At 34.3% G+C, this 12,431-nt stretch overlaps 1 protein-coding gene across 2 annotated transcripts in view; it reads left to right on the forward strand.

Moving 5' to 3' along the window:
• Window positions 1–12,431, forward strand: part of LOC145303530 (coiled-coil domain-containing protein 87-like) — a 175,654-nt gene that overhangs the window by 99,589 nt on the left and 63,634 nt on the right. For both annotated transcript variants that reach the window (XM_080144985.1, XM_080144986.1), the window contains exons 16-17: window positions 2,214–2,274; window positions 6,107–6,208. In XM_080144985.1, coding sequence (XP_080001111.1) covers window positions 2,214–2,274; window positions 6,107–6,208 — 163 coding nt within the window. The remainder of the gene's footprint in view (window positions 1–2,213; window positions 2,275–6,106; window positions 6,209–12,431) is intronic.

A 12,431-nucleotide genomic window follows, 5' to 3' on the forward strand; every position in this document is an offset into this window, starting at 1 on the left:
TACAGGTAGAGCATTGCATCATCAGTGAGGTATCAACTGGAGTGGTAGAACAATCCCACTAACGTTCCAGCAGCGTTGTAACAGATTTGATGTACGTGTTCTATCTCAGATCAGGAGTAAAGGTCAGGCCCAGAAGCTTGTCAAAACATGGAGTCTACCTAAGAAAGGAACCATTCATTTCATTTGATGTCAGACTACGTTCAGAGCATTAATAATGTAAAGATAGAAGCTTGGTTATAGATGCATTAAAAGTAACCAGCCACCTCTTTCCTCATAACACTATGAGATCAAGATCAGAGGAGAGAGAATCAGAGAGAACTTGATCATGTACGGCCTTTAAAATATTGCCATAAATGGTAGTGTCATCAGCATAAATGTCTACAAATGATCTTAGGATGTGATTTGGGAGATCATTGATGTAGATTGGAAAAGAGTTGGGCCCAGGATGGACCCCTGAAAGATTCCAGCATTACTATTGTGGGCTTCTGATTTCTGCCCATCAATCACTACTCTTATGAACCTATCAGAAAGAAATGATTTAATAATTGAGAAGGCATTACCAGTTATACCATAGCTGGAGATCTTGTGAAGTAAACCTTTATGCCATACCCTATCAAAGGTTTTTGATATGTCAAAAGCAATTGCCCTAGAAAGGAAGCCTCTATCAAGAGATTCACTAATCCTATGAGATATAGTCATTAGAACATCTGCTGTAGATCTAGCAGAATGGAAGCTATATTGCATGGCACTGAGGAGGTTATTTTTGCTGAGGTGGTTGACTACTTCTCTATTTACACAGATTCCAGCAACTTACTCATGACGCACAGGAGACTGATTGGTCTGTATTGAGAGGGAGATGTCCAATCACTTGAATTTTTAAATACAGGACATACTTATAAGGTTTTCCAGAGTGTTGGGAAGCAATTCTCCTTAAGACAATACTTAAACAGCTTTCTAAGTATGGGAACTAGTTCTGGTTGAATCTTTTTCAGCACTATAATAGGAATGCTGTTAGGGCCAGTTGCTTTGCTGGAATCGAGATTTTTGATTAGCTTGGCAACATCACACACAGATATTTGTATGTAGCATATGTGTTTTCAGACACAGGAGTAAATACAGGGGGTTGATCGCATAGGGTAGAATTAGCTGCAAAGTTTTTGGCAAAGAGTTTGGCTTTGTCCGATGCTGACAAGATTATCTCAGGTCCTTTGATGATAGTTGGGATAGAACCCTGTTTGTTATTTACCAAAACTGGTGGGAACCAAGCTCTGCTCAGCTACTTTGGACTTGATGGACTGAGCATACAACCCTTTTGTGTTCTTTTTCACTCTTTTACAATGGTTGCTGGCAGTCCTGAAGGCGGCTTTAGTCTCAGTACATCTATTACATTGGAAGCAATGGAAATAGTGATGTGCATAATGGCAGCAGCACATTTTAGAGAGAATCACGGCTGGCTGTTGGGTTTTTGTTGAAATGTTTTGGAGGATATGAAGCGGTCTATACTTACAATTAACCATTATTGATGAGAAACCTTACTTCCTATAATTACTTCCAAAGATGAGCATCCTTTGTCACAAAAGAGACATTGTTAGTCTCTTTCTACTCTATCGTTTTTTTTCCATGGAAGGTACTCGACTGAGCTCCAATCTTTGGTTCCTCCTTGTAAAATATTCACAGCAAGAACTTGTCTTGTTACCACAACGGAAAAAAAACAAACTTTCCTTTCTACTTCCATGTGCCTAGCATCAGGTGAAATTTCCATGGACAGAACTTCTTTTGCAAGTGATTTCCACCTATGGAACACATTACTGTGAGACTGCTTCTCTGTTGATTTCAACTTGATTCTCTTCAAATCCAATTTAAAGAAAACAGTTCTTTGTCATCAATTGCCTGAGAAATAATCAAAGGCAGTTTGTACCATTGATCGATGTTTATACTCCCATTTCAGCTGACAATTTTTGTCTCATCCATGTTTATCATTAAGTGACTCTTGGCCTTTATAAATAGTGACCTAATAGTAAGAAGGAAACATTTCTCTTATTAAATGTGAATTCATATGGATTTTTATTTTTTATTTTATTTTTTTTTAGTGATACGAACAAACTGAATTGATGCGATTAGATTACGACTCATTTGCGATTAGAATAAATAAAAAATTGTATAAAATTTCCAAATTGTCTTTCATTTTATTTTATTCCATATTTATTTTTTAGCTATGAGATTCTAGAACCTCTTTATGACCAACCAACAACTTTGACAACAGAAATTGACGAGGTTTGTTCATTTTATTTTTTTTTTCAATTTAATTTTCTATGTAAATATTTTTCCATTTATAATTTATAAACTGCCTTTAGGTAGTGCAAGTCACTTATTATAAGCTTTAAAACAATTCTTTTCCTATTTTTTAAATTATTTCTTTTATTATCAGATAGATATGCCATGTCGGCTCAGATCAAACCCAGCATATCAGTTCTGATACTCTGTTGGCAAGACTGACAAGACTAAATATATGAAGTCGTTCAAAAAATTAAGGCCTCCTATTTTTTAGCTAAAAAAACTAAAATGTTAAAGAGCTACAAAGACAGGAGTGGTACCATTAAAATGGGCAATCTGTTGTGTTCCAGTATTTTTTTTACATATAGTCACTATCATTTTTAATACATTTTTGCCACCCTCTTTTGATACGTCAGTCATAAAAGTTCGGGGACACGCTTTGTCACTCACATCTCTGTCACCACTTAGAAATCAACAAATGTCCTCATTGTGCTGACATCAATTGCATCGGCTTCATAAACATTCGATAGGTGCTAGATATTCTTACATGATTCATTATCAGTGATTGTTCACAAGTGTTTTTTTTTTTCTGGTGTCAACAAGAGTGGCAACAAGTCTCCCCAGAGTTCAGCCCCTTTTGATAACTGCGGGAAACCATTTTTCAGTATCACAACATCCGTTTACCATTGATTTCTTCCTAGCAACAGCCATTGGTTTTGTCTGAAATTTAAGTAGCTATAAGTCTCCTCAAAATTTTAGTGTTACTTTTTTTTTTATTATTATTATTATTATTATTATTATTATTATTATTATTATTATTATTATTATTATCATTATTAATAATAATGATAATAGATAAGTGTTTTAATAAAAAAATAAGCAGCAGAATATATTGAGAATCTGAAAATGTGACACGTGCACTAGTGCAGCTTTTTGGTTTTCAATTGGGACACTTGGAGAGTGCATAGCAGTGGCAGACAAATGTAATTTTAGAACCGAATAAAAAATCTCACAACAATAAATGTGTGTTTTTTTGCTTTTTAAAATAGATTTAAGAAAATTATAATATCACAAAATACAGTTTTTTTTTTAAATACAAATCAGCTTTTAAAAATGTCTTTGTGTGACAAAACCAAAATTCTGAAATTTTTGGATGCATATTTTTTTTTTTCTTTGAGAAAGTTTTGGTTCCACATTTATTGAATTAAAATGAATCTAAAAAACTTATAACATAAAATAGTCTTCTGCCCCTGATGTACGCTTTTCTGCCCCTACTATGCACTCTCCAAATGTCCCAACTGAAAACCAAGCAGTTTTACCTTCACACTAGTGTACAAGTGCCAAAAATTTGGCTTGACTCGATTCATTATCATAAACAATTTTGGTAAATTTGTAATCTTTAGATTGTTCTCTTCTTGGATATTATTCTACCCCGACGTATTCACCAATGTGACCCCTAATCTTCTTAATTTGCATCTTGTTAGACTTGCGGATCTTTATACTTAACTTTTGGAATCTGTACGGAATTTTGAATAAAACCCTTTATTTAATCCATGATGGTAGTTTTCTCTCATTCTGTCAGCCATTGCCGAGTAGAAATTTTAAGTAATCAGTGATTGTATCCTTAGTATTGCTCATACTGAGGATTGAAAATTCTGAAACAATTTTGTAATGTTTTGGGATGTCGCAAAACTCTGGGGTATTTAAGAAACATTTTTTTTTCTAGGAACGTACGTAATCTTTAAAAGGTAAACTACAAATGAAAAATAACTAATGAAAAAAGTAGTTGTTTTTTTTAATAACATTCCAAAGTGTTGATACCTACATGTATATAATGCACCAAATATCATTTGTAGTTATTGGAGAATTCCAAAAGATTGTCTAATTAATTGTCATAAAAAAAAATGCAGTAAATTTTCAACCAGAATAATAACTATAACAAGAATTCTTCAACAATAAAAATAAAGACAGGGCCCAAAATGTGCCTCAAATCTAATAAGTCCTGCACTATCAGCCAAGCTCCAACTCCTGCCCCATCGCCACCGTTGCATCCCTGTGCCTGTTTTACAAGTACTTTAATAGAATGTGCTCTGATGAACTCATAGCACTTGTACCCCCTTGATGGATATAGTCCCGACTAACCCAAAACGCAGCAAAATTTCACTGTTGAGGTCCCTTGATGCCGAAAAGTCTTCTACTCTAATAGTTTCTTCTCTCAAACAGCTAGACTTTGGAATTTCCTCCCTGTTTCCTGCTTCTTTGACTGTATTGACCTGCAGAAGTTTAAATTTAATGCTAACAAACAACAATATTTTTAAGGCTTTAGTTATTATTAATTTTCAACCTAGCCAAACTAAAGAGAAGGTTCTGTAGCATTCGTTGAAGATTTTTCACAAATCACCCCCCCACACACACACACTTTTTTGCTTCCACAATCTAATGACCCATAATATTGAGAGATTCCCCCAACCACATTTTTCTTACACAATCCAAAATCATCTATAATGTTGAGAGATTTTGCCTCACACATTTTTTTCCAACTGAAAATAATTTTTTTCCACTCATTTGTCATATAATCTTCTTAGATTTTAATTTATCATTTTGACATTTCACTCATGTCAAACAATAAGGCCTTTATCATTTTTTTCCACCATGTTCTTTTTTTTCTCTTTGATAAAATAAAGAATGAATAAATTCTAATTTTTTATATCATTTATCACTTTTATATATTATTATAAAAATAGCTTATTGTTATTTAAATTAACAATACAACATAAAATTTTGATATATATAGTACAAATGAATGCTTCACAAGACAGTTCTTTGGAGGCCTAATTGCCAGAATTTTTTTAACAGTTCATAATAAATTAAGTTTATTGTTATTTATTAGCAATTTTATTATTCTATCTTTTCCATATATATATATATAATAGTTTTTCTAATTAATTAATGCGATTTTATTAAAAAATTGCTTAATTACTAAAATCTGTCTAAAATATTTACTGATTACTTTTCAAGGAAAACAATTTAAATTAAACTAACTATAAAGAAAATATAGGTATGAGACATAAGCAATAGTTCAGAAAAGAAGATGCCTGACAGCTCTCTCTCTCTCTCTCCTAGTATTAGCAATGTTACATGGAGAAAGAAGAAAAGGTGACTAACCTCTGTATGAAATCCTTCCTGCCTTTTAGCTTAAACATTAGTGCATGCATTGACCAAAATATCTAGTAGTTCCCTTATCTGCTCTAATATCCAAAAAATTTTATGTTTACTTGACCCCCTTCCAACTTTCTTTTACTTACTAAATCTTTTTCTTATTTTCACAATGACATCATATGACTAGTATTGTTTTTTTTTTAAATCGCTCCAGACAAAACATGAAATCACTTAATGTAAAGAACTAAAAAAATACCACTTTAAGGTCACAAACTAGCCAATGATAAGTGTGTAATGGATAGATTCTGATGCAGAAAACAGCAATTCTTCCTTCTTTGTCAGAAAAATATCTCATGGACTGTGAGGACTAAAGAATAAAATAAGGGAAGTGAGAGTTATGAGGCTGCTGAAAGTAAATCCAAGGTCCACTTTTTATTCTCTTTAAATGCATTCTATTTCCACGTTCATTCATTCACATGGTTTCAAACCTAACCTTCTGACCTCAACAGACAGCCTTGGCAGTTTTTGGATGCTTCCAAGGACATTCAACAGATAATAAATGGAAAATAATTCCTTACATTAAACAAGATCAAACAGTTAACATTCGATATACAACAATACCATTGTTAATGTTTTAAAACAACAAACTGTTTTCTTTTTTTTTATTTTATAGACCACTATCCGTACAACTGATGCACGACCATCAAAGCGAATCAAACATGTGAACCATCATTTGGTCAGCAAGAGTCCGCAGTATAATGACCTTAAAGGGGAGGTAAGTCAAAATACTTTTTTGTTAAGCTTTGCGGTACTTTTAAGCACATTGCGCACAAGAAGCGCGATGGATCTACAGGTAGACGAGAGGTAATAACCATCTTGTGTGCAAAAAGTATAAGACAGAGAAAGCGAATGAGAATTCAGATGTGGAGAAAGTATATTTGGATGCTGAAGCTATCGAGGTTGTCCAGAAGTTTTGTTACCTTGGTGATATGATTGGAGCACAGGGAGAAGCTGACGCTATAGTGATTGCACGAGTTAAGAGTTGATGCATTTAGTTGAGAGAACTTCTGTTATTACTGACCAGCAGTGTGTTACTGCTGTCAACCAAAGGAAGGGTCTACCAGGCATACAATGTGATGATGTATGGAAGTAAAACCTGGTCAGTGAGATTTGAGGATATGTGTTGCATGGAAAGAAATTATATTATGAGAATAATATGATGGATGTCTAGTGTGAGTCCTAAAGTCAGGCTTGGTTCTAATGATATAAACAGCATAGTAAGATGTGTGCAAAACAGGAGACTTTGTTTATATAGTCACATCAAAAAATGTATGAAAGTTCTTGGGTTAATAGATGTAAAAGAATGGAGGTAGCAAAGTCAGTTGGCAGGTGTAAGCTGGGGATAACATGACAGGAAATGATCAAGACCTGGCCGGCGATGAATTAGTACGGAAGCCAGTTTCTTAAAGCTGTCCAACACCTGCTAGCATATGAAACAAATTAGAATGATGATCCTCCTCCTCTTCCTCCTCCTCCATTAAAATTCATAATCTCTCTCTTTATTCATTTAATAAGATTAAACTCGCTTATTAGAAAGATGGGAATATTATACAGTCGTGTTTGTTTTTTGTTTTTTTTTGTCGGCCATGATAATTCATGATGTTTAGTTGTGCTTTTTTTCTAATATTTTGAGAATAAATCTCTTTTTTAAGGTAGAATTAAGAATTGACTTCTTCATTGTTTTTTTGTTTTTTTGTTTTCTTCTTTGAGTCTGTTGTTTTTGTTGTTGTTATTGTACAGTTGTGGTCTGACTGTGACATGTTAATGAAGTGTGCATGTAATTTAAATTTATCACTCATCGTCTTTGTCATTTCAACAATTCTCAATCTTTGAACATGGCCTAGCCAGCTGTACAGTTAAGAAAGCATTATTGTTTATTAGAAGCATTTTATGTAAATGAGAAAGTAATATATGTTTTTTAAGTCTTTACAATAGGAGCCTTTAAAATATCAGAAAAGGACAATTCTTAATTCTGCCTTGAAAAAGAGATTTTATTCTCGAAATATTGGAAAAGAAAAAATATAATAAATGTTATTTTATTTTCGATTTCCATTGTAAATGTTTCTACAGCCTGAAATACTTTATAACTTACAACACATTTCCTTTTATTTACTGATTAAATCTTGGTTGTATAAGATTTGAAAAAAAAAAACATTAATATTGTAAAAATAATAGTAAGAAGCAATGAAGTAGGAAACATTGCATAGAATAACATTTATCAGTGTGTTTTTTTTTGTTTTTTTTTTTTTGTTAATTTTCTTATTTCGTTCTAGTTGGGGATGGGGCATCCTACCAGATGTTAGACATTCACCTGCTATCGCATGCATTCAAACTAAGAGACATTTTTAAAATTCTAAACATCCCACCAAGTGCAATTGTTTGAATCTCTCTTGCACTTGGTTCACCGGGTGTATTTGCCAGGTAGTTTCTGAAATTCTTTTTTAATGTCCAGCTCCTATAATAACTGGAATGACAGAGATCTTATAATTCTATTTTCTTTTCTTACCATACGTAAGACCTTGGTATTTCATTATCTTTTCCCTCTCAATTCTGTTTAATTCAGCAGCATTAGAAACACTAACTTCTACTAAGGTTGCTTCTTTCTCCAGATATAGCAATTAATGTATTGTCATTTGAAAAAAAAAAAAGTAGAGTTCTTTGCAGTGTGGGAATGTTTTTTGCTTATTTTGCTCACCTTCTCCTCTGCTTTAATCTAATACTGATATTGTCTTCAAAACACTTGATAATATTGTTTTTTTGTCATTTATCTGTATTTGATTGCTTCTATAGTAAATCAACCCTTCTGATGCCGAAACAATATTGGCTTGAAGCTATTCATTGTATATGTTTCATTGGACACGAGTTGCTGAGCATTAGTCATATCTTCTCCAAGGATTTTTTTTTTTTTTTTTTGCTACTGAGTTAATAAGGCAAAAAGCCATTCGAGAATAAGGGTTAATAAAATTGCCATGTGGATGATATGGATATGAGAGGATTTAAAACAGGCGGAATCTTATTACTTAAGATAACAACTGGATATTGGACTCAAAGATAGTTGTAGCAAGGACATAGTTTTATAGTATTTTTCCATGGATGGAAAGTTCTTGGAAAGAAACTCTGTTCATGGAAGTTCCATTTAATTTTAGGTACACAAAGGAAGAAAGGAAGATTTTTTGCAAAGATGGTAGCTAAACAAATTCTGGCTATTACAGCATAAATCATGGCTGGGCAGCCTATAGTGTACTGGCTGGATTTGGCCTGCATAACCTTTTCCTATATTATCCAATAGATGTTTCTATTTTGCACAATTGCTTATTGAATATCCCTTTTTATTATAATCGGATTTCCTATCAATAATTACAAATCCATAGATCAATAAACATCAATACTTGTGGATATCTATATCTGTAACATATATGAATGTATAAGTATATGTGCATTGTCTATAATTAAGATCCTGGCCCATGTCTCAACTAAGTAAACTTAATTTGGCCCACATATGAACAAAGGTTGACCACTTAGTTGATTCCATAGTCCAAGTTGGTATCCATTTCACCAAACATGCCCCACTCACATATTCTATAAACGTGTCTACCTCTTTTATAGCCTTCTTTCTTTTATTTGTTCTTCTCTAGTAGCAGGTACAGCACCAATTTTCTGGCAGCTGATAGTCTGGCGCCTCTTTTAATCCAGACAAAATCACGAGAAGAAATTTTATAATCTTGTTGCCACCAGACTAATTTACCTTGCAGTTAACAGCTGGCCCTGTGTGTAGTGCATCATCTGTTTGTTTATAATGCACCTGCTGGTGATAGTCTCTCTTTATTTTGAAATTATATTTTATTTGGTTTGAAGTTAACCTTAGTTACAGCTTCACAGGCAACTTCAAGTGTTAAATGTAAACACTATTCTATTTCCATCAAAGAAAAAGTTAAAATTTCTAGCTATCACAAATGGTATCGGATATCGATGCCTCTGTTCAGTCTTGAAAGACAAAGGATATCCCCTGTAAGGGTAGCTGCATGTGTAATTGTGAGGCAAGGGTTGTGCTAAACACACCTCTCCTGAATCGGCACTGCTTGAGTTCAGTGGCAAAGAGAAGTCCAGGACGATTAGAAACAATGCTGAGATAAGCAAAGGAAACATACAGTACCTGAAAGTCCCAAATGGTCATCCATTTAGTACTGACCAAGTTCAATGTTGCTTAACTCCGGTGATCCAATGGAAACCGGTGTGTCAACGTGATTATGCTGAAAATGTTATCATAATGTATCGATATATAGTAGATGCATTATTATTAATAAGATAAAATTAGATAGACTTCGCTGGTACACCAACCACTCACCTTTCCTTCTTGGATAAGGTTCAAAAAAGAATTTCTAACCTAATAGGTCTTGTGCTTGTTTTATAAATACTTCTGCAGAAAGTGTTCCATGGAATATTCTGCATTTGTACCCCCCCAAAACAAAAATATTCCGAATCCACTCAACTAGCCATTAAATTACATCCCTTCATTGTATAGATCTCTAGATGCCCGAAGATCTTTGACTTTGATATCTTTTTTTCTCAAACTGCTTGCCTTTGGAATTCCATGACAATACCAACATGCAGAAATTCAAATGCAATATCAGAAAACATTTTGCTGCCCAACTTGTCACCCAGGTTGCTCTCCTATAAATCTGGCCCCCACCACAGTTGATGCTTCAGTGAGAATATGCCTTGTTGGAGATCAATAAAAAAGTAAATTCCTATTATTTTCTAATTAGTAAAAAAATAAGCTGTCTTCTAAGTGATCTTTAATCTTTAATGATTAAGAAAATGTACATTGTGAAAATGCTTAATCTAACGTATTGTTGCCTTATCTCCCCTCCAAGAGGATGTCTAGTGTTTCATATGTCAGCATTAAATAAAATGTTTGTTTGCAAATGCAAATTAACAAATCATCAACAGTACAATTAAATCAAATAAATCAATGCTCAATCACAACAGCCCTTCTGACAACATTTGATTCAAGATCATCTCTCATCATCCCATGGTGACAATCTCTCCATAGGTGTGAATTCTCACTCTGGAATGAAAGTTGACACAGTAACACACAAAAAAAAAAGAAAAAAAAAAGAAAAAGAATTATATCACAAATTGTGAGAAGAACCATTTATTAGGGTCGATGTTGCCATTTTCTCTGCTAGTGGTAAGAGGGAGATGTAATGGGGCTATTGAGTTCTAGGACCTAGTCCTTTTGACTATAATCAATTTTTAAATCATTTCTTATCATGTCTCCTCGTTTCAAGCTTCTTTCTACACTATCTTGTGTGACATCATCTATTATATAAAAGCAAAAATGTGCGTGTGTTTGTGTGTGTGTACTTTTTTTGTATATCGAGCAAAGGCTTTTTTTGGGAGGGAGGGGGGTGCACTATTGTTTTTATATACTCCATAGATTATAATATCTCCAATTTACGAAAGAAGGTTGTGCCTATCTTTTATTTGAGCGACTTTTATTTTATAAAATTCTCGCTATCCCATGGTCCTGCCTGCTTGTTCGTGTTTTTCCTTAAAAAGCAAAACTAAAAGAGGTTAAGCGAGCTTCTTGGCCCTTCATTCCGAGACGTCCAGAAAGCAATAACCTCTGATCAATGGGGGAAAAACCGTCATATTGCACAATTGCTATTCATTTGGACACTCCCCTTTTTTATGGGGAGCTGATTTTTCTCAACATCTTGGCGAAACAAACAAATAGGGCAGCTGGCTTGAAGCCAGAATTAACTGCGTGGTTTCATTTCTCTATGGCGTGATGTTTGACCTAGACGTTCGTTTAAGCACCTGCCTTTTTTAACCGTTTAATTTCAACCATTCTCACTTCCTTGGCCCTCTTAGCGTAGCAGTAACATGTCACGTTTTCTTTTCCAACTTCGCCTCAAGGCTTCAGGTTCGAGCCTACCTGCCTACCAAAACTTTTTTTTTCCTCCTCCCTACACACACGCCTATAAAACCCAGTCAACGCTGGGCACCCCCACTAGTCTATATATATAAAAGACAAAATGGCCACATGCATTTTTGTATGTCCAGCAAAGGCTTTTTTCACTGGGGTTTTCAGGGGGTTACTATTCTTTAGAACTGTTTATATACTCCCTAGATCATAATATCTACGATTTACAAAAGTATGTCGTATCTACATTTATTTTGATCGACTTTTAAAAAATTCCCTTGTCTTTAGTGTTTGTTTTCTTTCGTGCATAAATAAAGTGAAACTAATTGAAGCCTTCCAGCCCGGGACGCTTTGAAGGCAATTAGGTTTGATCAATGTGGGGAAAACCCTTTATATCAGACAATTGCTATTCATTTGGACGCTGCCAGAGTCCCCCTTTTTGAGGGGAGATGGTTTTCCTCAACATCGTGAGGAAACAAATACTATGGCGTAATGGTTAGCAAATTTTTTTTTTTTTTAGTTTTTTATTTCATCTTCTTCACCAGAAATTAATTACCAACTCTTTTTTTCACCTTCTTTTCCTCCTTCATGGTACGGCTTCCACTCTTTTTTTTTTTAAAAACACCTACAAACACCCGGGCAATGCTGGGCGCCCCCACCTGTCTATTATATGAAAGGCAGTGTGGGTGTGAGCGTTTGTGTATGTCTGCGAAAGGCTTTTTTGTCGGGCTTCTCGCATCGGTTATATTCCGGGAGAAGTTTCCTTATACTTCCTATCTCGTAATATCTCAGATTTGCAAACAGACATTATCGCTATCTTTATTTTGATCGAGTTTAAAAAAATTCCCTCGTCTCTAGTGTTTGTTTGTCTTTCTCGTATAAATAAAGTGAAACTGATCAAAGCAAATCCGCCTGGTTTCCCCCAACATCATGGGGAAATAAATAAATAAAATGACAGAAAGCAGGAAGCCTAACTGGCCTCCAGCCAGATTTATTTAAAAAGCAACCT

This window comes from Euprymna scolopes, chromosome 19, assembly GCF_053919585.1.
Source record: "Euprymna scolopes isolate OS-2025 chromosome 19, ASM5391958v1, whole genome shotgun sequence".
Lineage (NCBI taxonomy): Eukaryota > Metazoa > Mollusca > Cephalopoda > Sepiida > Sepiolidae > Euprymna > Euprymna scolopes.